This window comes from Colletotrichum navitas, assembly GCF_030913465.1.
Source record: "Colletotrichum navitas strain CBS 125086 chromosome Unknown LY79scaffold_1, whole genome shotgun sequence".
Taxonomy (NCBI): domain Eukaryota; kingdom Fungi; phylum Ascomycota; class Sordariomycetes; order Glomerellales; family Glomerellaceae; genus Colletotrichum; species Colletotrichum navitas.
Window position 1 is genome coordinate 2,419,036 of NW_026850547.1, and position 24,745 is coordinate 2,443,780.

The 24,745-nt window shown below is 54.1% G+C and overlaps 8 protein-coding genes across 8 annotated transcripts; 5 read left to right on the forward strand and 3 right to left on the reverse strand.

The window, feature by feature from the left end:
- Positions 1-733: 733 nt before the first annotated feature.
- Positions 734-2,500, forward strand: LY79DRAFT_504205 (aldehyde dehydrogenase; the record flags this gene model as incomplete). Its single annotated transcript, XM_060553492.1, has 2 exons — positions 734-2,302; positions 2,372-2,500. The coding sequence occupies 2 exons, from the start codon at positions 734-736 to the stop codon at positions 2,498-2,500; spliced, it is 1,698 nt and encodes a 565-aa protein (XP_060421218.1).
- Positions 2,501-4,434: 1,934 nt separating this feature from the next.
- On the reverse strand, positions 4,435-6,472 carry LY79DRAFT_534527 (endoplasmic reticulum vesicle transporter-domain-containing protein). Its single transcript, XM_060556436.1, has 5 exons — positions 5,911-6,472; positions 5,663-5,843; positions 5,067-5,604; positions 4,843-5,034; positions 4,435-4,789 (listed from the first exon to the last, which is right to left on the reverse strand). The coding sequence occupies exons 1-5, from the start codon at positions 6,101-6,103 to the stop codon at positions 4,616-4,618; spliced, it is 1,278 nt and encodes a 425-aa protein (XP_060421219.1). The 5' UTR covers positions 6,104-6,472; the 3' UTR covers positions 4,435-4,615.
- Positions 6,473-6,635: 163 nt separating this feature from the next.
- On the forward strand, positions 6,636-8,137 carry LY79DRAFT_29802 (uncharacterized protein). Its single transcript, XM_060552267.1, has 4 exons — positions 6,636-6,947; positions 7,003-7,128; positions 7,184-7,299; positions 7,368-8,137. The coding sequence occupies exons 1-4, from the start codon at positions 6,899-6,901 to the stop codon at positions 8,019-8,021; spliced, it is 945 nt and encodes a 314-aa protein (XP_060421220.1). The 5' UTR covers positions 6,636-6,898; the 3' UTR covers positions 8,022-8,137.
- A 1,602-nt stretch (positions 8,138-9,739) lies between these two features.
- Positions 9,740-10,326, reverse strand: LY79DRAFT_29887 (uncharacterized protein). Its single transcript, XM_060552272.1, has one exon. It carries the CDS (start codon positions 10,171-10,173, stop codon positions 9,817-9,819), a length of 357 nt encoding a protein of 118 aa, XP_060421221.1. The 5' UTR covers positions 10,174-10,326; the 3' UTR covers positions 9,740-9,816.
- A 4,256-nt stretch (positions 10,327-14,582) lies between these two features.
- LY79DRAFT_503557 (uncharacterized protein) lies at positions 14,583-16,886 on the forward strand (the record flags this gene model as incomplete). Its single annotated transcript, XM_060553409.1, has 3 exons — positions 14,583-16,542; positions 16,598-16,736; positions 16,793-16,886. 3 exons carry the CDS (start codon positions 14,583-14,585, stop codon positions 16,884-16,886), a joined length of 2,193 nt encoding a protein of 730 aa, XP_060421222.1.
- A 133-nt stretch (positions 16,887-17,019) lies between these two features.
- On the forward strand, positions 17,020-17,574 carry LY79DRAFT_29915 (uncharacterized protein). The gene has a single exon (XM_060552276.1). The coding sequence runs from the start codon at positions 17,153-17,155 to the stop codon at positions 17,432-17,434; it is 282 nt and encodes a 93-aa protein (XP_060421223.1). The 5' UTR covers positions 17,020-17,152; the 3' UTR covers positions 17,435-17,574.
- Positions 17,574-18,913, reverse strand: LY79DRAFT_29919 (proteasome A-type and B-type). Its single transcript, XM_060552277.1, has 2 exons — positions 18,545-18,913; positions 17,574-18,400 (listed from the first exon to the last, which is right to left on the reverse strand). The coding sequence occupies exons 1-2, from the start codon at positions 18,668-18,670 to the stop codon at positions 17,714-17,716; spliced, it is 813 nt and encodes a 270-aa protein (XP_060421224.1). The 5' UTR covers positions 18,671-18,913; the 3' UTR covers positions 17,574-17,713.
- A 4,757-nt stretch (positions 18,914-23,670) lies between these two features.
- On the forward strand, positions 23,671-24,330 carry LY79DRAFT_503762 (uncharacterized protein; the record flags this gene model as incomplete). The annotated part of the gene is made up of 1 exon (XM_060553432.1): positions 23,671-24,330. The coding sequence occupies one exon, from the start codon at positions 23,671-23,673 to the stop codon at positions 24,328-24,330; it is 660 nt and encodes a 219-aa protein (XP_060421225.1).
- Between the last annotated feature and the right edge of the window lie 415 nt (positions 24,331-24,745).

Genomic DNA, 24,745 nt, shown 5'->3' on the forward strand with positions numbered 1-24,745 from the left:
TCATCTGATGTTGCCCATCCGCTCATGAACGAACGCTTCTCCAGCTTGGCACTGAGGAGACTGAATTAATGACAACCATCTGCTGCCGGCGTCAGATGGAAATCCGCGATCCAGCCTCCCCTCAACAATCCAGAGCGAACAGGTGTCCCGAAATGGTTGCGAACTGCCACGAATGAATCGACCGTTGCGATGCCGGAGCGGCCCGTGTCGCGCTCAATCCGAGACTCTGGGCAGGTGGAAGTGAGGGGAACGCTGCAGCCCGGAGCTTGGACCGCTTACTCGTAGACAGAGGTAGATAGGTAGGTTGCTGAAATGCTTTGCGACGCCACCAACCTTAAGCTTCAGACAACGCTGAGGTTCAGAGTATAAAACATGTATGCTCCTGGCTTTGCCGATCTCATTCGACTTCGGATCCCTCCCCCCTCCTCCAAAGCCTACTCCAGCGGCGGTCGGGCATCGATACAACAGCGTGAGGAGAAGGGATAATCTCCCTGTTAAAACCCGCGTTGAGACGCGCCTTGCCAGCCCTATCCATATTGCCAGCCCTATCCATATTGCCAGCTACCAGATAGGCATTGCTCTTCTCGGGATTTCTTGCCTCATACGACACTACACTATACCCACTTCTACTTCTTCTGGCATCGCAAAGGTGTACCTGATGCGGAGGCATACGATCGCCCAACCCGGCGGGGAAGACTATTCCCACCGACGAAGGGTGTCTTTCTCGCCAACCATGAACAGCGCCGCGACGTCCCCTTTCGTCGGCACATCCATCACAACAAACAGCACCTCCTCTTCCGACTCGACTACGAGAAGTAACACCAATAGCCTCGTCATTCATGGCCTGCCTCCTGCGTCGCCCCCTTTTCAGCCTCCTTTCAAGCTTACGGATGTAGACCTGCTTCGCCGCGATTGCCACGTCCACGGCGAGTGGGTTTCCTCTCAGCATAACAAGCGTTATGCCATCCTCGACCCGGGTACCGGCCGAGTGTGGGCGACTTGTCCGGACAGTACCAAAGACGATGTTCATTCCGTCATCAAGTCATCCTTCTCCGCCTTTCAGAGCTTTTCAAGAACGACTCCGGCCCGGGAACGCGCGCGTCTGCTGACTTCCTGGAATCACCTTATCCTTGCCAGCCGTATGGACTTAGCCACCATTCTCGTACACGAGACAGGAAAGCCGTTGCATGAAGCACTCGCTGAAGTTGACTATGGGGCCAGTTTGGTCCGCTGGTTCGCTGGCGAAGCCGAACGTCTGGACCCGGTTCCACAGTTGCCATCGCCGGCCCCGTCGCCGACCACGTCGCCAGTACCCTCCCCTACGCCCGACGACAGCGCCGCTCCAGCCATCTCCGCGCGCGGCACCGGCGCCTTTCCGAGAAGACGAGGCGCAATACTCAAGCAACCGATCGGTGTCGTCCTTGCCCTGGTTCCATGGAGCTTTCCCCTCGCACTTACCCTCCGGAAATCGGCAGCGGCGATGGCTGCCGGTTGCACCGTCATCGTTAAGCCGTCATCCGAAACCCCTCTTACGGCGCTCGCTCTTGCCTGCCTGGCCGACCGCGCGGGGTTTCCGGCCGGCGTGCTCAACGTCCTGACGACAAGCCTGGGAAACACACCGGCCGTGGCCGAGGCATTGTGTATGCACCCCCTCGTCAAGGCTGTCAGCTTCACAGGAAGTACTCGGATAGGGAAGCGAGTCGCGGCATCTTGCACCCGAAATCTAAAACGACTGTCCTTGGATTTGGGTGGAAATTGTCCATTCATTGTGTTCGACGACGCGGACCTTGAGCAGACGGCTAGGGACCTTGTGGCCCTCAAGTGGCGGCATGCGGGACAGGTCTGCGTGGCGCCGAACCGTTGTTATGTGCATCGGCGCGTATACGAATCGTTTTCGAGCTTGCTGATTGCTGAGGCCGCAAAACTGAAGCTCGGTCACGGTATGGCCAGGGGGACTACTCTTGGGCCGCTGACGACTATTCGGGGACTATACAAGGCGGAGGCGATGTGTAAGGATGCCATCGATAAAGGTGCCACTATGCTTCTTGGTACGGGAAGACGAGAACCTGGGGATGGTTACTTCATGGCGCCGACTGTGTTGGGGAGCATGGCGGATGAGATGCTAATGTGTCGGGAAGAGGTATTCGCGCCGATCCTAGGGCTATATGTGTTTGATACAGAGGACGAGGTAACAAGCTGGGCGAACGATACACAAGTCCAATTGGCTAGCTACGTTTTCACCAAGAACCCCGACAGACTCTGGAGGATGTTTGAGCGACTGGATGCTGCAGTACTTGGCATGGTAAGTCTGCTAGACCCTCTATCCTGACCGCGCGCGCTCTGCAGAAGCGGACGACTGACCGTCTTACAGAATACGGTTAACTTGGTGTCGGAAATGCGAATCCCAACTGGAAGCAATGGCAATGGGTACACGCCGACGCAATCCATGACCCTAGACGAATTCTTAATTACAAAGGCAGCCGCGATGTTACCATCGTAAACGATTTGTAGGAATATGTGTAGGATAAGAACCTTGTTATTATTCCAATCTAACTGCGATATACCGATAATGCCAGTAGTGTCATGGAGTTGGTCAGTTCTCTAGCTTTAGCCAGCAGTAACGTTATAGAAAGTTCTGAGTATTATTGCTAGTTTTGCAGCTGATCCTGTGCAACATTATGATTAATGCGTATCTTCTCAAAGAAAAATACATTTATCTCTACCATCTTTTACATTCAAACCATGACTCCCGGTAAGTGGCTTTCTCTGCCCACGTCCTGTGCTCTGCGTTGTTCATCCCAATATGTTGTAGGCTGAAGTACAAAGGAAAGGGCAAAGGCTGGTCCTGCCGCCCGAGGCCAGACCCGGGCATTGATAATCTTAGCTGGTGTTATTACGTTTGACTCCCTCTTGTGCAGAGTAGCCTCCGACTGTCGTGTTCGCATGAAGGCCTCAGAGCTCTCTGACTTAAGCGATATTCAGTCTGCTACAGGCCGGGTGTTCTTCAGGATGGCTGCCACATGCCGAGCCCAAACAAATACTCAATGTTTCCAACGCCGGCGGGCACGGATGCTTGGTTTTGCTGAGTTGCCCCACGCATTAAAAAACCAACATGCCTGAGTATATGGCTGACAAGCGACTCCGTCATCTCTTCCGATGTTGCTGGCGTATCTGTATCACAGACCAAGTCATGCAGAATTTTGGTAGGTCTACCAGAGACCCAAAATACGTGATAGTATTGAAGAAGAAGGTGGGGGAGGGGGATAGGATACTTTTTTCTCTTCAAGGCGCCATAGGACGACGCATTTCTTCGGCCGCGCAAATCCTTTCACGGAGCGCAACCTAATTACTGAAGCTAGATTCAACTGATATTTTCTGCATTCGGTATTCGGCACATCAACCCCATACCTCGCCATTATGACCGGTAAACGTGCAATTGAAACAAATGGTGTTTCCTGTATCCTTTGGAAATTTCAAGGACAGACGTCAATGTCATGTCTGATATCTAGAGAAAATCTCGCGGACAGACATAAGTAGTACAAAGCTGGACTTGATGAAGGTTGGCAGGGTTGAATATGAGAGTTCATATCTTCTGATAGAGTTGCCACAGCTTCACTGTTTATTCAATTTGATTGATACTTCGAGAATTAGCGCACCACGTTTATTTTTGGAGTGTATGTAACGCTATCCTCTCCGACAGTATGACAAATCCAAGACCACTGTCGAACTTCAACATGATGAGGCACCGAGCGGAAATTGACGATGAATCATACGGGGCATATACTAGTTAGTGTCATTGTGACTTGTGTATTGACTCGATCTCTGTCGTTGTGAGCTATTTCAAAGATGGCAGGTTCACAACGCATCCCGGGAATCATCAAATTCACTGTGGAATGATTGCAAATATTGACAAGAACACATAAATTACCAAGGCGTCGCGCGTCGACACAGATATCTTGGTCGACTTCGGGGTAATTGTGGACGGAGTCAAGACAGCCTAGCATACAGGTGAAGCTATACTTGAAGATGTGGGCTCCATACTTAGTACATCTGTATTCATACATGCATATCTTACTCCGAGCTGCCTTCTTATAAGTCAGCTGGAGGAAGATCCCCTTAAGGAGAATTCTTCCCTTCTTTAGATGAAATCATATGTTCAAGTGCTTTTTGGCCAAAGCATGGCTGGCACCCTACATCAAGGAAAGGCCCATCTATGTATACCGTGAAGGCTCAAGGTTGACTTTACACCTGCTCACTGCGTCTTCTTCAGTTGCAAAGAAGCTGCCTTCCAGGTTTCGCTTCGTCTCACGTGTCCATTGTCAGACTAAAATCATCTTTCCGTCGTTACCTCTGATACCTGGGGCGGCCCTGGTACAGCATCTAGGTTAGCATATGCGGATTGCCGTTCCGGGTTGATGGGCAATGGAGCCAATGGGCAGAGATATATGTTGCGGCCTAGGAACGCCAAGGTCACATATGATATTTCTATATCAATTTGAAGAGATCAAAACCTCTTTTGCCAAACCACCCGAACTCCTCTTTTGATGCACAGTGCGTAGGAAATGTCAGCACGTAAAGACTACATACACACCACCAGACTCCTTATCCTCAAGATCTAGAGGTCCTTCGAGCGCATCTTCTTGAGACGCATGCCACCCTCGAAGACGCCACGGTCGACGGCGGCGGCGACAGTAAGAGTACCGCCGATGATGGCGCACATACCAGTGAGGAAACCCGTAAAGGTCTTGGCGCGCTCTTCTCGGTTGATGACCTTCATAGGCGAGATATCCTGAGAAGTCTCATTAGTGACGAGGCTGAAAATCAGGGGCAGGGAGAACCCACGTAGGAGAAGAAAACTCCCGGAATACCGCCGCGAGAGTGAAGGCGCTCCTGGTGTCCTTCGGCGGCGTCGTCACCACCAGCCAAGCTACGCTTGTGGCTTGTCACAGAGTACTGATGAGTCTCGACGCTGCCATCGTTGCCCTGGCCGAGAAGACCAAGACTGGAACTGTCGTCATGGTAGGGGGTCGACTTCTGCCAATTGAGGGGAGATACGAGGTGGGCACAATCTTGATAAAGTACATGAAGTTATAGTTGGGGTCGTTTGTGTCTTGGTGAGTGTTGTCGAGGGGGTTGCCGTGGTGGTTCGTCCAGGCGTATGCACGCTTGCCCAGCTTCTTGGTGACCTGATCAGGCAGTTGGGGACCGAAACGCAGGGAATGGATAGTGTGAGTGAAGTCATGCTGGGCATCGGCGGGGGTGTCCCAGTAGTTTTTGAGGTCGTGGACGTGCATGTTTCCGTTGCTGAAGCTGCGGCCAGGGGCAAGGTGGAAGTTTCCAACGACCTTGTTAATACGCAGATTGCCCTCGATGCGGCATCCCTCCTGACGTTGCTCCTCCAATCGCTCGGCGTAATGTTCGCGTGTACACTGCTCGACGCCCTCGCCCTTGCCAAAAGCCCACGAAGCCTGCGCGTATGCCTCTCTTACTTCATCGCAAGTGTTGCAGCAGCCGGGCTTTTGCGCGTTTGGGGGGGCCTGGGCGCCGTAGCAGGGCCCGCAGTAGTTGGGGTCCAGGTGCTCAGCAGAGTCGTCACGGGAGTGACTTTGAGGAGTTATCAGTAAAGGTACTGGCAGTATGATAGGAGACAGATGCTTCTTACAGATCCAGGGCCTTGATGTCGATAACGCCGCCTCCCTCCTTCTGAGGGCGAAGGCGAACCTTGTTGATGCCGTGCATGACACCGTGCTGCTGCTCGCCGGAGACGTCCATGACGTCCAGGGTGAGAAGCTCGCAAGGCATCTTGGGGAAGGTCATGTTGAGGTGGATCTCCATACGCTCGCCTGTGCCAAAGGCGCATTAGCTCTCGATGTCCTCCCGGACTTGGGCGTCGTTCAAAGAGCCTCATACCTCTTCCCTTGTCCACAATCAACTCAGGGTGGATCTCTATCTTCCTGTAGTCAGCCCATTCTCCCCAGGCCAGCCAAAATACAACGATCAACGACACGATGGTGACGATTCCACCGGAAGTTGTGCGAATCCGCGCCTCATCGACCGTCTTCGTGAAGGCGTCGAGCCTCGTAAACCTTGACTTCGCCGGCATGGTAATGTTTGAGAACCGGGAGAAGGGTTATTGAGAGGGCGGGCTGTCTGCCACAAAGTGAAGCAGCCTCGCGTGCCCTTTTCCTTTGTTTTATGGGGGGGAGATCAACCCAAGTTTCGTACTTTCGCGGCGATGCGCCAAGAGCAAAAGAGCAAAAGAGTAAAGAAAAAGAGTGGCGGGAGGGGGAAAAATATAATGTCAGGAAGTGGTCGACCCCGCCTGAGTCATGGGAAGTGAAGTCAACGCTTCAAGAAGTTCTCGAGGTCGAAAAGCACGAAGAAAAAGAGAGTGGTCTCACAAAGTCTTGGGAGTTGCACAGTCAACAGTAGAGGCCACCTTCACTTATCTTCTGGCCACGCAGCCCGTCCAGTTCCCAGTTGCGCTAAAGGTGAACCTTCCTCAGGGGTCCCGCATGGTGCAGTGTGGGTCCCGCTTCATGGGTAATTGTCGGCCGTTGGCCAATGGAACACTACTGTCCGTCTCTCAAAGAATCCAGAATCAGAATGGCCTGTGCTCAAGCTGTGATTCCCCACTGTAAAATCCCAGCCTAGCAACCAAGGCTGAATGAAGTGCCGTGCGTTTGATCGAGAAGTCAACTTCAACCACCAAATTATCAACGTTGCGCCGTTTGTTTAATTAACGCCTGAGATCTGCATTCAACACGTGATATTGGGAAACAGCCGATGAGGAATAGAAGGCACACGATCTTCTTCCAACCGAAGCCGAAAAGCCATCGTCAAACATCCAACTGAACGTTTTCCTTTTGAGGGATTCTTCTTCCGACGCATCGCCAAGATGTCGAAACCACCTTCCCGAGTCGTTTTTGTGGGAAACATCCCCTATGGTAAGTGCCAATTGTATTCGAAGAGGACGAAGAAACATATTTAGCGTTTTTCCAGGCCTTTCCGAGGAACAGATCAGCGACATCTTCAGCAGTGCAGGCAAAGTCCTTAACTTCCGCCTCGTCTATGACCGTGAGACTGGACGGCCGAAGGGTTTCGGCTTCGCGGAGTATCCCGACAACGGTAAATACCACCACGGGCTCTTGGGAAAGTCAAGCAGGCTAATATACTGATACAGATTCTGCGGCATCTGCGGTCCGCAACCTTAACGATTACGAGATTATGGGTAGGAAACTGAGGGTCGACTTCTCCAACGAAGGAGGCAGCGACGGCAACGATGACAGTCATGGACATGTGAGTTTAGGAGTATAGCTCTGCTTTCGGATACGATCCGCTGTTGAAGCTGACACCTTGATAAATAGCAGGGTCGAGATGGCGGTAATCCATCTTACGCCTCGAATGGCTATAACCCGGTTGCGCCCCCGGTGCAGTCGAGCACGCTCCCTCCTCTACCAGCCGGCAAAGAGCTCCCCCCCAACGTGACCGCAACCGACGCCATTTCCCGCACGCTGAACACGCTGCCCCCCTCACAGCTCCTGGACATCCTCACGCAAATGAAAGCGCTTGCCTCCTCTGATCCCGCCCGAGCGACGGAGCTCCTTCAGCAGGCGCCGCAGCTGACCTACGCCGTTTTCCAGGCCCTTTTGCTGATGGGCCTTGTGTCTCCGGAGGCAATCCACTCCGTCATCGAAGCCGGCGGCGCGCCCTCTGCGACCCCGGTCCCGACCGCACCAGTCGGCTACCCGCCTCAGCCCCCCGCGCCGGGTTTCCCCCCAGTGGTTGTGCCCGGTGCCACCAACACCCCGCCTGTCGTGGGCACGCCGTACGCGCCGCCCCCCCAGCAGGCTCCTTACGGCGCGCCACCCCCACCGGCCGCGGCGGCCCTGGGCCAGGACCCCGATGCGCTCATGCGGCAGGTTATGGAGCTGCCGCTGGAGACAATCAACATGCTACCCGAGGCTGAAAGGCAACAGATCCTGGCGCTCCGGGCAACCTTTGGAGGCCAGAGACGATGAGTGCCGAATCTTCTTCCTCGCGCATGCGCAAACTCAGCCGATCGGGCTGTGAAGCATATATGGCCTGGAATCATCCAGGCTGGTTTCTTTTTGGATGGAGATGCCACCACACGCCCATTTCATCAAGGAAGAGGCGGTGTTCTGAGCTGGCTAGCTTTACAACGAAGATAGGGACCACTGAGTCAGCGACCACAAAGGATGGAGCTACCCGTAACGAACTTTCACCTTGCAGATGAAGCGGCTTTGTGGACAAAAGGCGGCCTATACGAAGCTATTCTTGGTGAAGGAAAGAAATAATCTAAGATATCTTGGAGGGGCAAACATAAGGACTCAGCCAGCGACAGGGTCTTTGTACTCCTCCTCAGCTTTAAGTTGTTGGCCCTCCGACCACTTCCTAACTCAGCCCACCTCGCCACCAACGATGGCGAAAACTTGACCGAGAACCTGGCATTTAGGCCTCGGTAGGTAAAGAAAATGGAAGGACCTTCCCGGGTGTGTGGGGAGGCCAGAAAGGTGACGTGAGGTTGACGACGATGGCGCGTGTACACGCACTGCGCCTCAGAAAATCGGAGGGTCATGGGAAATGGCGGGGCCGACGGGAATGTTTGTTAGTAGTCGTAAGGGTATGCATACAGATACGAGGCAGGTCACGAGGACAACCAGCCTTGTCTAAATATACCAATCTCTCAATGAAGAAACTTTTCAGGGGCTTGTTCATCTGAACAAGATCCGATGCTCCTGTGCGGTCGCTGTCGGAGTTGACGTTGGTTCTATAATGTTGGCGGCCGGCTGCGTTCGTGGTATTTTCTTCTCGGGAGGGGACATGGGCGGCGTTCTCTGCGGCTGCGGCTGCGGCTGCGGCTGCGGTTGATTGACTCTACATAGTATGTGACGTTGACAAACGATGGATCTGGCGCGGCGGGTAATCGAAAGGAGTACTTTGAGTCCCAACGACGGCGCACGCGCGCGCGCGTCCGCCCAAAACGGGCGGCAGACGAAGACGGGGCGAGAGAACATGGGCGATGCTGGACCGGGTGGCGACGTATCCGACACTGGTGAGCAACTCTAAATCACCCTACCTTACTACTCCAGGGCGACTGAATGACTAGGGGAGGTTGGTTCCGTGAGGATGCCTCTGGTGGGTACACAACATTGGGGCTGCGAAGACCTTTGCGTGCAAACCAGCGTGGCCGCTGAGCAGATCGGATCTGCTCTGGACAGAGTTCATGCCTTACGACTGTCATCAAGGAAGTCTGTATATGATATAGAGCTTAAGTGAGTGAATGGTTGCAGCGATCGTGTGGTTTAGATTGTGTACCTAGGCAGTTTAACACACTACCTATGTACGGTGTAAGTTCTGTTACGTGAGCAGGCAGCATCACTCTCCAGTCGCCACTAAGCTGTAACAGTATTGCAGACAGAAAGATGAGCAATAAGTCGAGGACACACAGGCGTCGCGGGAGAGATGGGAAATTCTAACCGGGCGCTTGGTTGGGGTCGGTTGGACCCGATGGCAAGAGGTACACATAAGATGGGATGGCATATGTGGACGACGAATACAGACTATGAACGCAGTCTCTGTTCCGCGCCCGGGCCAAGTAGACAAAAGGGTCCGTTACTTCAACGCGATTCGCGTGTCTGACGGCGTATCTGTAGTATACGACTCCCCGCCTGTTTTACCAGGCGGATTCAATCAATGTGGTGCATACTCTGTGGGCGATCCATCCGTGCGTCAGTGTCTGCGCGAAACAGCTACATGTCTCACAGACGCTAGAAGCCCCTACGGCAGCGGAACTTAGGTCCTGGATTCGCACTTGCATGGAGAGGCATGGAGGGCGAAGGAGGCTGACAGAGCAGAGGATGAGGGACGGGAGGGGAAAATCGGGAGGCCCGAGAGCGTCAGCTGCACCGCGGGAGATGATCGTTTTGCAAGAGCCCCCTCGATTCTTCTTATACAGAGGCCGAAGCAGCAGTAAAGCCCGGGCCGTTGAGATGGGTTCATCTGAGGACGCCTCGGATCCAACGAATGAGCGAACGGTATACGTGTAGAAGGTCTCGGGGGAATCGCGGTAGCGGGCTGAAACAAGTTATCAGTTGATGCGAAACTTGACGCTGAAGGGTTGGCCGACGTCGAGCCAGTGACATTGAACATTGGACGGTGGGTGGTGAGGGGCAGGGAGGGGCCAGAACCCGAAATTAAGAGATGAAGGGGAGGAGAAGGGCCGTCGAGAGGTTATGCAGGTCCGCGAGTTCCCTGCAGCTCTCCAAAAGTTGCCATGTGAATGGCCAATGGTGCAGTGTGTTCGTATACGATTCGTAGTGGATGTGCGCGTGGAGCAGGTCCGGCTCTTGTTGGGGTTCCAGGATCGACGCAGGAGCGAGCCGCCATGTAATTTCCGCAGTCAAATGAAGATTGAATATTGTAATTTTCCCTGCCTTGAAAGTTCGGCGTATGCAGGTCATCTGTTTGCTAAGAAAATTTCTCTCGAGGGGTTCCGCCTTGAATCTTTGCTCATACTTCCCCAGAGAAACAAAAGGAGGGTCCGCACATATTGCCATTGCCGCACTACTGCATGCGCAACGTCGTACCGAGGAAGAAGGTCGTAACGGAGCATGGCTATGGTGATCCCCATTATAGCGGCGGGTGACACATACAAGGACAGAATGGGCGGGACGCAATTCAAAAAAGGATTTGCCATGATATTTAGAACCTGCCGGGTGACGGGCTGGATCAATGGAACGCGGGGATGACTTCCCAATCCAGGGACATGATGCTGCAAAAGGGCGGGAAGCGAAATAATTAGAGGCCGCTCGGGGTGGAGGACGGACGACGGGTAACGGGACATTGCCATGTGGGAGAAATTGACGGCGCTTACTACAGGCTGGTAGCGAAAATGAGATGGGCGAGGATGACTGTGCGAAAAAGAAGATATTGTCATGCCATTATTTGTTGCTTGTGAGGCTATCGTCAATCGTCAATCGGGTGTTCGCAGTATAAAGGACCAGGTACGTCTTTTTCTTTTCACTGTCATGTGGCCTCTCTCGTTTTCTTTGTTTTGGCGCCGTGACGTTCCACTGTTGACGGGGCAGTCAAGGCGCAATGGGCAAGCCCGGGGCCCGAAGCCGAGAACCCAAGGTGCGTTCCATGTAGTGTAGTGGTTCTGCCGTCAACACGTGATTCGACTTAGACGGGTCTGATGACCAAGACGACATATTGCTATGTCTTGTTACTTGAAGGAGTCAACACGGATCCGTATCGCAAATGGTCAAATAGGGAAGGGGGACCTGGTGTCTTGCTTTGCATAGCCGGGGTCTGGACAGCAACAATGGTGCAAGTCGTGTGCATAATTGTGGCTGTTTTGGCTGAAAGATTTGGGAGGTGCAGGTCGGCAGACCGATGGAACTGGCAAAACAGAATGACGAAGCTGAGAAAAGAAGCGCGCGCGGACAGACAGAGTCGAGCCAGCTGCAGCAGCAAGTATGTTGATCACTAACTCGATTGACTGTACAGATTGCCAGTGCAGCGCGTGCCAGCCCGTGTTCTCGCTCGTGCTTTTTAAGTGCCGCTTCGTTGTTGCTAAAGTTAGGACTTTTGGCCATCCGCTAGCGTAAGGAGAATGACGAGAGACGCAAATCTGGGGCAGAGAGTCCTTAGTAAGGCACCGTCATGTTGTAGGACACCAATAACGAGAAGCACCATTCTTTGCTGAGACGGGCAGTGATGAGCAACACCTGAATCCTGGGGGTCGCTGTGTTTCATAGCACACAGATCGTTGAGGTGGCATGCTTTCAAGTGAATGAGGTGCGTGTTCCTGAGGGAGGAGAGCATGGTACCACAGAGAGGGAGGAGGGCTTCTGCTTCCGTACCAGACTGACTGACTGCTGCCAAGTCGAGGAGGTCGCCGCCTGCGCCGTCATGCATGTCGAAGCAAGGCCACCTGACATGCTCAGCGATGATGAATGCCTAGCGCATCTTTACATCATGACGTTGAGCGCAAGGCGACGCGGGCTGTCGATGAAGTGAAGCACGGATTGCGATCCTCTTGTACTAGACGTCTTCTACTCTGACCTGAAGTTGGCTGTCCATGGGCCATGACTATAATCACCGGAATCATCGATGCTTGCTGAATCGTGTCAAAGGCCAAGCCGAGCGCTGTACGACCGATCAGCCGCAGGTCATTGGATGTGCCCTGACGGACTCGCCTGATCGCCACACCGGCCCAGTTCCTTAGCCTACATATCCGTACTCAATCGGCATACCCCAACGTAGCCTTCGACGGTCTCGCCTCTGTCCCAAAGTAGACATGGATGTATGCAAAAACGGACTGTGGCAGCGCTATCATTTGCCACGGACGACGCCGCATAAGCATTGACCGAACAAGGTGACAGTGACAGAGAAGAACTGGAGACGTGCTGTTTCCGGCTTAAGCGCAGGGACGCAGGGTCGCAAGGTCACAGGGCTTAGGCGGTCGAAGGGGGCGTCACAGGTGGGATGGATGAGGGGAAGGGGGTTTCGACAGGGGAGGATGAAGAAGAGGAGGAGAAGTACGAGAAGGGGAGGAGAGAGAAGGAAAGAACACAAGAAGAGAGGAGACAAAGAAGTAGGTAAAAAATGAAATAAAATAAATTGAAATTAAAGAAAGGAAATTTGGGGCTTAAAGTTAATATATCAAGTTGCAATGCGATGGCATTACTCTGCGTTGTACGGAGTACCTAACCTAAGACCTGCTGGCAGCTCACATGTACCTGCATCCCAGACGACGCTACCTAGGGGGCAAGCCATCAAATACCTAATACTAAGCGCTATCTCGTATTGTTACTGAGGTACCACAGATAAAAGAGGTCTGAATGTTAGTACTAGGTAGGCCTGGATGATGAATCTGCACTACCTAACACTAGATTGAGAGACGTAAGTGCTTTTGTGTCTTGTGGGCCTCCTCTTGTGATACCTTCTCCTGTTGCTTTCCCCTGCTTTTGTGGCTCGCATGGGATGCCCTGGACAAGGTCGTGGCTGCGTTACCGGTGTGTACGATACATGACATGGTGTTATACCATGCTCTCCCTGCGAGCTCCAGGAACGTACCTGCCGGTACGTATCACCGTCTTCTGTGCTGTACCTACCTACTTAATGTAGTACCTCGGGTATCTACCTCCTTCCCCTAAGGTAGGTAGGTACATTACGCTGCTAAAGATGCTCAGGAGGTCATCCCTTTAGCGTTGCAGCTGGTGCTAAGCCTAATTCGGTCTGTTCGCTCCGTCCCCACGATCGATTGGGCCACTTGCTCCCGTCCCTACCTAGCTACCTACCTACTTTAGGTGCCTGCCGGCTGGCCAACCTTAGGTATAATGTGCCGTTCACTGACAGCTGCATGCGAAGTCCACCTGCAGTATTCAACTCATGTAGGTACACATCAGTACTCCGTACATGCAACGGCATTCCCAGCACAAGTTCAGGCGCATTGGCTTCTTTCCCTCTTACACTCTGTTCATTCCCGTTCCCTTTCCTCTTTTTTTATTTTTTATTTTTTTTATTCTATTCTCGCTTGCTTCACACCACAATCCTACCACCGCTACCGCTGCTACGGTGCTACCTATCCCCCACCAGTCGCCCTAGCTCCTGCTGCTCATGACCTTTTCCCTCGTATCCGTCCGATTCTGGGGGAAACAGAGATAGATCGCTTCTTGCTTCCCGCTTCACTTCGCTTCACTCTCATCATATCCTCTCCCCTTACCTCGCCCCCCCCCCCCCCCCTCCCCTTCTCCCCACCCCTTTTCTCAACTGCCCGTGCCCGTGTCCCATACCTATCCTATCTGCCTTTTGCGATAGTTCGGCACGTACGAATACTATTACCAGCCCAACCCAACCTTCGAGAACAAACCGTCCCGCTGCTTGTGTGCTCTTGGCCCGAGACCACATCCACCCACTGGACTTGGCTCGACACGTCCTCAGGTTACCTCAGGTCGTTCGTCTCTCGCCTCCTTTAGACAATCTTTTTGTCTTTCGTCTTTCGCCTTCTTTATGGCTGCTGCGCCTTCTTTGCTACCCACCAGACCTAAAACGGACACGCCCGCCCTTCGCTAGTGTCTTGCCTGTTTCTAAAGAAAGACCGCTCTACGGATACATCCCCATTGCCAATAGCACCGCTCAGAAAATCGACGACGACACTCGTTCATCTCCACGTCGAGCTTCCACCTCCAATTGTTCCTTCTAACTTTCGACTCCTAGCTTTGAGATACTCGCCGGCCTAGTTTCGATCCCGACTCACTCCTTGTATGGGTGGTTGGTAGCATTCTCGGCAGCCACACCCACCACCAGTACAGAGACCTGTTATTCGACCTGTACATTGCATCCTCCTAGTCTGGACTGACGCCATAAACGATCTTTTGGCCAGGACTTGACCTACACCCCCAACGTTCCAACCACCAACCACTTTTTTGGGCCCGCCCAATCTCCCGATCGATCAGGTGTCGACTCTCCCAACTTAATTCACGACCAGAACGACATTTGCATCGCGTTGCATGGGAACATAAAGCGAGACGCGCTCGAGATCCCGACCGACAATGTCGCCGCAGCGCCCCAACTTCATTGACCTTCGGGCGCCCTCGAGCATGTCCAATGTGTCGAGACCTTTGCGATCCCCAAGACTTCACGTCGCCGGCGAGGCGCCCCCCGAACTATCCCCTCTCGATGCATTCGCCCTACAGAGTCGTCTCCTTGCGAGGCAGCTTCAGGCTGCCGCCAACGGTGAAGGGAAGCGCGTGAGTCGACTGCCGCCTTTGACCACGGAGAGCCCGTTGGTTGTCCAGGGCCGGTCAGATTATTTCCGCTCCATGTACGACTCAGGATCGGAGGATGCCGCCCTCCCTGAACTTCAGAACCCCGGGTATGGATTGAGAACCGAAGTGGAGGACGCCTTTCCGTCCGAGAAGGACCGACCCGTGTCAGTACATCCTCGAATGAGCCGGATCCCGCCCACGCCCGACGAATGCATCCCTTTGCCTTCCCAACCGCTGTCCGAGACGATGCGTGGACGAGCGTTGGAGTCAACGGCAGAAGGCCAAAACGATATGTTCTTTGGTGCCAGAAGGGAACAGTCTCCGACACCCTTGGAACATTCCTCTAGCGACTCGCATCTGCAAACTTCGCCCCCTAGAAAAGACCGCTCATTACCTTTGCATTCGCCTGTACGATCGCGAGAGAATTCGTTGACTGGATCGCCCGGCAAGCCGTCCAAGGGGCACTCGTTTGATGGACCAGGGCTGGCACCTCCACGGCCTAACTTTGGTGCGCAATCCCTGACTTCCATGTCTTCGCCACTCGATAACTCGACCGAGGACATGAGCAACTCGATTCAGTCCATGCCCGCACGAAAACTGTCGAGCTGTAGCGCTTATGCCACGTCAACGACCTCTCCAAGTCTCAACCCTGGCCCCTTTCAACGCTCGCCCTCCGTCTGCTCCGATGCCTCGTTGCCTCTGCCGCGGCCATCCTTCAATTTCTCGAGACCCATGAGTCGCGCCGGTACTCCTGGGTTAGAAACTCCAACGCGCCAGGCATCATCAGACAGCCAGCCGTCTTTCGTTTTTGCGAATGACGATTCGGCCAACACTCCTGTTAGTATTAACAGCGAAGGCTTCCCCGATTACTTGCCGGACGATGGTAAGGCCGCTCCGTCATACATCTACTCCAAATACTCCCTTCCTCGAGGCAAGATTGTTCAAAGATCAGTTCCTCTGGACACCCACCCTCAGACATCGATCCAGTATGAGCTCCCCATGACGCTCCCTAGCAACGTTCAAGCCATCCAGCGTGGAGCGCCCCCTTCGCCCCCGACTAGGCCGTCCAGCTCAGGGGAACCTGATGACCTCAGCCTGGCCAAGCCGTCATTTGATTATGGGAAGCAGAGCATGGATCGCGGCGGCCCCGCACCACAGCCGTCCCCAAACCCCAGTCGTCCTTCCACAGAGAGCCGGGGCTCCGAGGAAGATCCAAGGGGTCGTACTCGCACTTCCCCAGTTTACGAAGCCGCTGCCCGAGGCCAGACTGCCATGTCAACGACTACCAGCGACTCTAACAGCACTCTCAAGGCGCCGCGCTCCCTGGCTTCGGGCGCCCCAACAACATCTGAGATGACCCCAGAGGAGCACTTGGCCAAAGGCATTGAGTGCCACGAAAACGGCTCGGTCAAGGAGTCGACCTACCATCTGCGACATGCCGCTAAGGGAGGCAACCCTACGGGTATGCTTCTGTATGCTCTGGCATGCAGACATGGGTGGGGCATGCGGCCTAACCAACGAGAGGGTGTTGAGTGGCTGAGAAAGGCCGCTGAATGCGCCAGCCTCGAGATTGCTGATGACGAGGACCATGTCAAGGAAGGCAAGTTTGTCGATGCCATGGAGAGAAGAACCCGTAAGGCGCAGTTCGCTCTGAGCATCTATGAACTTGGCGTGAGTCATATGAATGGATGGGGTATCGAGCAGGACAAGGCTCTTGCTTTGCGATGCTTCGAGATCGCCGGATGTAAGTTGTGCAACCCCGTTATTCCGCTAAAATATAACGCTGACCAAAAGAACAGCTTGGGGTGATGTTGATGCACTGGCCGAGGCTGGATTTTGCTATGCTCAAGGAGTTGGGTGCAAGAAGAATCTTAAAAAGGCAGCTGGCTTCTACAGACAGGCCGAAGCCAAAGGGATGAACATGGTCGGCAACAGCTGGTATGTATTGCTTCTGGTTTATCAAGGGGGACGCAATATTGATATGTGCCTCACAGGATTCATAAGTCGAAGTACAACGAAGACGACACGAACAAGAAGCCTCGCAGCAAGTCTAGATCACGGACTATGTTCGGCATCAAGACTGGTTAGCGATAAGTCTTTTTGAAGTTCTTTCTGCTCGGACCGTCTAGCGGCATTTCACGGATCATGACCACTGCATCAGCACATCACCTTCATACCCCTTCGGAGTTCTGGGAGGCTGGCTCCGCGGAGTGCAGCTCTTTTTTATTTTTTTTATTGGGCATTTAAATTTAATGGCTGGGAATTATGCCATTTTCTGCATTCAACCAGTGCCATGAAAAAATGTGGTCAGAAAGGGACGTGGAAGGTTCCAATGCAAGGAGATTGAGGCGTCTATGGTTTTGCGTCACAAGGGGGCTCGGAAAGTGATGGGAAGGACCCTTTTAGCCTTGTTTAAACGTACTTGGTTCCTGTTTATACATACCACTTTCGTCACTGGGAGGCAGCGATTCTATCGCTCCTTTGTCAGGGGTTCCTTTTGTCGTATAAGAAATAAAACAGAGAGCTCTGCCCGCCTTCCTAACTACAGGCAGCAGCATCGACGGTCAATGACTTACGAGACCTCCCTCTGCGTTTGTGCCCCTTCACCATCGCCCATTTTATGTTCAAATCTCTGAAAACAGTTGGCTGAATACTGAACCTTAGATGTTTATGATGACTGTCTCCACCGAGGCTTGACATGGCCGTTATTATGGGTAGTCATACATCTGGTTTTGGTGATGTCTCGATTGTCGACTTGTGTCTCAATGCACCAAGGGAGGGAGAACGGCTTGTATCAATCCCATCTATTGCCATCATTGTATTGGTACAGAATCCTCCCATTTCGGGATTACTTCATTGGCAACCCGTCGGATGCCCTCGTTTCATGAAGACTAAAAAAAAGAAAAGCCATCTGCTTAGGTATCAACCTCCATCTCCTCGCCGGCCGGCACCTCTGTTACGCTAACGTAGCGGCCAATCTCATTCTTCTTGATAATCTTCTCATTAAGCACAGCGGTGGTGCCCTTAGGGAAGGCGTAGCTCTTGAGCTTGGCGCTGCGCTCGTTGGGCTTGACGAAGCCGCGTTTAAGTGTAGTCTTGTCCTTTGTGATGATGGCGACGTCAACGTTGCTCCCGGAGCCGAGGTCGTTAAAGATACCGGCCTGGATGGCCTGGCTGGCGAGCTCGACGGCCTCGTCCTGGGTCAGCGAAGGCTTCCACTTGGTCTCGAAGACGGACATGGCGGCCAGCGAGCCGGATCCCATGGTGACGTAGGGGAGCTTGTCGGTGGAGCCGTGGGCGTGGACGGTAAAGAGGTGGGTGCCTGTAGGGTCGACGCCGGCAACGACTAGGTAGGCGCCAATATGACCCTGATACTGGAAGAGGTGCTGCTTGAGCATGGTCATACAGGTGACGACGCGGGGCTTGCGTCCCGTGGAAAGGGAATGGAGCTCGAGGTTGGAGGAGATGATTGCCGTAGTGAACTCTGTATCGGCGGCGGTGCCGGCACCCGCACACCAAATCTGGGGAGCGATATAGTGCAGCTTTTCGCAGTTCTTGTCGGCAACAATGGGGCCCGAAGTGGCTCTTGTATCGGCGGCGATCTAGAGAGTCATAAGCGTTAGTAACTGTAGTATGGTAGGTGCAGTAGGTTAGAGGGAGGGTGCTCTAGAGGGCGAGGCGGAATGGATAAGGAGCCTGGGAAAGCGATTGAAAATGAGAAGGAAGGAAACAGGAAGGTCACTGACCACTACACCGCCGTCAAATATGCATCCTACGATGGTGGTACCTGTGCTCGTCGCCTTGGGAAGCGGGACGCCTCTGGCATGGAGGGCCGCATTGCGGTTGTAGTTGGAGAAGTCGAAGCCAGGCATCGTTGCTGACTTGTCTGGGCACCCCGGACGCTTTTTTCGGGATATCTACGTCGTCGAATTCGTCGATGTTTTCGTGTTCATCAGTCGTCGGTGATGTCTAGTTTGAAGGAAATGTCCTTTAGATGTGGGGATCGAGTGAGGTTGAGGGTGGACGTGGGAGCTGATGACGAGGCTAAAAGCTGCCTTCGATGGCCGTTGCCGCTGTTTGAGAGGGGACAGGAGCTCATGCAAGGCACCCCGACGTATCCAACAGAGCTGCCTGGTGGAACTTGATTGGCCAAGAAGCGCCCCAAATCCATGAGCTCGGTGCACGTGACTCAGATCCATGGTGGATTGGCAGGCGAACGGACCAGGAGCAAAGAGCTACGAACCTGGAATTTTTAGGTAGACAATTGCCAGACGAGCCCAGGCAAGAGCAGAAGGTGCAATAATCTTCCAAGGCATATCTCGAGTGGCGCCTCCGCTTTGTTACCAATTGCACCGTGTTTTCACGCGCGAGACTTGATCCAATCCTCTCTTTCTGCCAGTCACAGCACTTGGGAAAGTCCTGTTGGGTTCTGCAAGCTTCTCGCCTGTTACTTTCCTTTTTCTTCTTCGTTTGTTGGTGAACAATTTGTTATTTGCGACAGCAGCAACAACAACGGCAGCAGCCTAACCTTGCGGCTACAGCAACCACTACATACCCCGGCAAACCACAGCGAAGCAAGGGGAGGGGGAAAAAAGGAAACATTCCAAGAGAAAAAAGGTTTTTATAAATAACACGACCCCTCCAGTTAATGCGAAGGACCACCTTGACTTGCAGGTCCTCCATCCAGAAGCTGGTCAGGTCGCAACAGTCATGGCTTTCAGCTTCGGAAACCAAGGGAATTCCATGCTTGGAAGCACGGCTGGGGGTGGAGGACTGAGCCAAGGCCCCGAGCTGGAGGTGATCCAGACCGAGGTGAGATCTGGTCACCGACACCGTCGATGCCGATGTCTATTGCAAGTTCGAGGCTCACCATGTAACTCTGTTCAGGCGCTTGGTTTCAAGTCGATTGCCACCGACGCGAAGCTCCGGCTTACATCCGCGTGGTCTCCGCCACCCGCCGATACGGCCTCGCTAATTAGCATCGCCGCCCGCCGCGGTCTCGTCGCCGCGGCTGGCCCCGATGGCATCACGATCGCGTCGACCGAATCTGTACGCAAGGGTTTCGAGACCGAGAAGGACGGCGACTCCGACGTCCGCGCGTTCGAACCTCAGGGTAAGCTGCCCATACCTATGAGGGTGTCGCAGCTTGCTTTCAGCGCCGACGAGAACTACCTGATCCTTTCCGCCGAGAGCGGGGGCGGGCTCGCTGTCTACGAAGTAAATAGCCTGCTCCAGGGTGGTACAAAAGCTGCGTTCGAGCTTGCGACGAACGGCGAGACGTTGAGAACTCTTATTCCGAACCCCACAATCGAGAAGGCGGAACTGTGCGCCATTGTAACGGACAATGGCAACCTGTACATCGCGAACCTGAAGGAAAGGCAACTCAGCAATTCGCTCAAGGCGCAAGTGAGCTGTATCAGCTGGAGCACGAAGGGCAAGCAGCTGGTAGCGGGCTTGGCGGATGGCACCATTTTCCAGATGACCCCCGAGGGCGAAGGAAAGGGCGAGATCCCACGGCCACCGAACGTGGCCAACGCTCACGGTAGGTTTTCGCGGTCTGGTACGTGCTGTTATTAGGAACTAATCGGCTTCAGTCTCTTCTCTGAGTTGGCTGGAGAACCACCTCTTCCTCGCGATTCACACTTCCACGTCCGAATCTCCTCCCACTTCAGTTTACCACATCATCACAAGAAAGATGCCGTCAGATTTTACTTTCCAAAAACTTGCCGACCCTGTCGACCCCTTTGGCGCCGAGAAGACTCCTCACCACTCGATACTGAGACTGAAGGACTTCCCCCCCAACCTGCAGGATCTCCTGATTGTGGCGTCTACCGCCTCGCCAGATATTGGCCTCTTGAGCAGGGCCAAATCGCCTCTGACAGCTGACCACCCAGTAGACACTGCCGGCGTCTTTACCACAACAGAGTTGGCGGATGACTCTAAACGCGCCTCTCTTCCCATGAATGAGAGCTTCGACAACACCATTCCTATCGGGGTCGCCCTCGATCTTTCGAGCAAGGACAAGGTTTACAAGCCTCTCCCTGCAGATGAAGAGATTGAGGACTCGCCTGGCCCGCTGCCAGGCCTGTGGGTGCTGAATCACGAAGGCGTGTTAAGCGCATGGTGGATTGTGTATGAAGAATCCATCAGGCAAGGCACGACTTATCCCGGCATGGCCGCACTCGACACTTCTGCGCCACCTGCGGTAGCCTCGTTAACACCGGCACCAGCAGCGGGCGCATCCGCCTCAGACCAGCCAGCATTCGGTACCCCTTTGAGCACGCCGGCATTTGGCTCAACTTCTTCTCTAGGCTCGGCACAGAAGCCCTCACCTTTCAGTACTAGTGGGTCTAAGATACCGACATTTGGCGGCTCTTCAACGCTCGGTGCGAAGGTTTCACCTTGGGGAAGTGGCACCACCCAAAGTTCCACCACGCCTGCGGCTTCTACCGGTTCCGCCTTCGGCAGCGGTGCCTTTGGTGGCACTTCAGCAGCATCCGGCTCTGTGTTCGGCCAGTCTTCTGCCCCTAAGTCAGCATTTGGCAGCGGCGGCGCGTTTGGGAGCCCCTCTGTTTCTTCTTCTTCAAGCCCTGCGTTCGGCCAACCCTCATCGATTGGCTTTGGTCAGTCATCGACACTCGGGCAAAAATCGTCACCATGGGCATCAGGGGGTGCATCTAGCTCAACTGCGGTTGCGTCACCGGTGTTCGGTCAATCCAGCTTCGGCAGTCTTGGCAATTCAGGCGCAAAGAGCCCCTTTGGTGGCGCATCCGACTCGACCCCTAAGGCTGCTCCAGCTTCTGGAGGATTCGCCAGCTTTGCCAAATCTAGCGGATTTGCTTCGCTTGGTGACAAGAGCAGCGAGGGTGGAAGCGTGTTCTCAAGCAAGCCCTCGTCAAGTCCCTTTGGGACAGGTGCTCAGCCGTCTATGACTTCAAAGGATACGGCCTTCCCCCCGCCAAGTTCGAGTGGCCCTGCGACTAGCAATCCATTTAGCCAGCCGTTCAAGCTGGGAACCACCTTCAAAGCCGACCCCTCTGCGAATGATGATGATGAGAACCCCTCTACCCCTGGTGCTGGCGGATCGTCCCTCTTCGGCAGCAACTTTGGTTCTGCTCTTGGAGATGCTGAGAAGAAAACTCCTCCCAGGGACCAGGGAATGGACACAACGGATGAGACACCTAAGGCGAAGTCGATCTTTAGTATCGGTCAATCGACCACCCCTACAACAACACCCGCACCCTCCAAATTTGGCTTTACGTCAGCGACTACCACAACGTCGGCCCCAAAGAGTGGTTTGTTCGGCTTCCCATCGCAACCAGCCACCGGGGGTCTATTCGGCTCCGCAAGGCCCTCCGAGAAGACGACGGACATAAAAATCGAATCCGAACACAAGTCTCTGGGTGACGCCCCTCTGCCCCCTGAATCAACAAGCAAGAATGAGTATCCGCTAGGAGAATCTTCGTCTTCCTCGGGCACAGGCAATGCTCCTTCAGATGGCGGAAGTAAGTCTTCCCCCAAGGTGGACAATGCACCTCTGCCTCCCGATTTTCTATCAATGCCAAAGGCCACAACAACGCAAGAAGCCGCAGCCGCGCCGCTGGCTTCCAGCTTCCTCAAGCCTTCCAAGCCTCAGGGAAGCACCACCCCAGTTGACGAGGCACCGCTTCCACCCGACTTCCTTACGCCCAAGGCAAGCAAACCTGCAGAGCCTACCACACCCTCCGAGGCGCTACCGTTGCCAGCGGATGACGACTCCAGGCCTTCTGCGGAGCCGGAGCTGGGGTTGGAAAGGCCCAAATCAACAGCGCCGGCCACTGCTCCCGACTTCTTGAAGATGCCCAAGCAGTCACTTTCCTCAGCAACCTGGTCGTCTACGCCGCGGGGCAATACTCCTGCAGTTGACGACGCCCCATTGCCTCCGGACTTCTTGTCCAAGCCCAAGGAAAATGCCCTGCCTCCCATTCCGACTATCCCTGAGAGTGAACACGGCAGTGACCTTGAGGACGAGGACGAGGAGGACAATGACGGGTCTGAAGGCAGCGGCGTGATGGTTTCCAAGGACCTTAGTCCATCTATGACGGCAATGACGCCTACAGCTGGCATGACCCCGCAGAGCTCATTCGGTGGGGTGAGCAGCAGCACCTACTCCATTCCACGCACCGAGGAGGAGAGGCCACGAGCATCACTGTTTGGCGACCTCAGCCGCAATGCTCCTATGTTCCCTCGCCCCTCGCAAACCAGTCCTCGTTCTCCCAGTCCGGTCAGAGGGGGTGCTGTACCAGGACGCATGCTGCGCCAGGAGTCGGCTCGTTCGGTTAGCGCCCCGGGCATGGCCTCCCAGATCCTTGCGGCACAGAAGCAGCCTTCTCAGATGGGCTCGTCGATTATTAGCAATAAGCCCGCCGAAGACCACTTCATCTCTCAGCAGAGAATTGCGCGCCAGAGACGTCAGGCAGAAGAGACCAAAACGCTGGAGGACGAGGAGGACGACGAGATTCAGAAGATCCTTGTGTCCAAGATTGAGCCATCACTCAAGTTGGACGACTTCATTGCACATTCCAACGTGGTACCATCGGCCAAGGAGACTATCCCAGCCCAGGTTGAAGCTGTGTACCGTGACATCAATTCGATGATTGATACACTTGGTCTGAATGCCCGCTCTCTGGCCAGCTTCCTCATGGCACACGATATCAACTTCAAGGCGGGTGGTCGACGCAAGGAAGATCTCGAGGACCCCGACAGCTGGGTTCTTTCTGAGATTGACGAACTTGGGGAAGTCATTGACAGATCATTGGCTCAAGATCTCGAGGAAGGACGTGTCCACGATGTTGAGGAGAAGCTTGAGGCTTGCAACGAACTTGCCCGTGAGATGTCTCGCCTTCGCTCGAAGCAAGACGACCTGAAGAAGATAATCATGGTCAAGACGGACCCCGAACAGGCCGACCTCAACCGCACACTGCCTCTGAGTGCCGAACAAGCCAGCCAGCAGAACGAACTGCGCCGTGAATACACGAACTTCACGAAGCTGCTTGCCGAAGCCGAGGAGGCGTTGACGATTCTCAAGACAAGGATCGCCGCCACAAGCAGTGCGTCTGGCAAGGGCAATTCCAACATGCCCACTGTTGAAGCCGTCATGCGCACCATCAGCAAGATGACAAGCATGGTGGAGAAACGTTCCGGCGATATTGATGTCCTGGAAAACCAAATGCGCAAGCTCCGGTTCTCATCTGTAAACAGCCGAGAGGGCTCACCGATGGTCACGCCTCAAAGGAACAGCCGCTCCACCATGTTTTCGCCCGAACGAACGGCCATGGCCTCGCCCGGCACCCTGCGCCACTCCTTCGTGTCATCCGTGGCCTCGTACGGCGGCCGCGGCACGCCGCCCCGCAAGAAGTTGAGCGGGTTTAGCGCAGAGGAGAAGTCGGATCTGATGGCGAAGCGAGCTAAGCGCCAGGCCGTGCTAAACAAGCTCAAGGCCAATGTCGAGCGGACAGGTGTGAGCGTATGGGCAATGGAGGACATTGAATGAGTGGCTTGAGGGTTGATACGACCAACATCGGAGTTAACGAAGCAATGGGCATTGATATTGTGGAGCGTAGATAGTGTATATCGTAATGTACAATCAAACTAGTACTCAGCCCCCCGTTTGCATGTCTACAAATCGAAGACAGATAAACCCGTAGTGACCACACGGCACTTATACGTAATCTATATACATCACCAATCTATTTAGGTATACTTCACTCAAAACTACCACTCCAGTAGACATAAGTCAGTTTTCCACCAGCCCAGGCAGCAGAAAAACACTTTCTTATACTTTCTATCCCCTGAGGACTGCTTATCAAGAACTCACTCACCTCGTGCGGTGCGACGTTGGTGGCAAGCATATGGCCTCGTGCCGTGACGTTCGACTCAATGACTATCAAGTCGGTCTCGCTGACAAA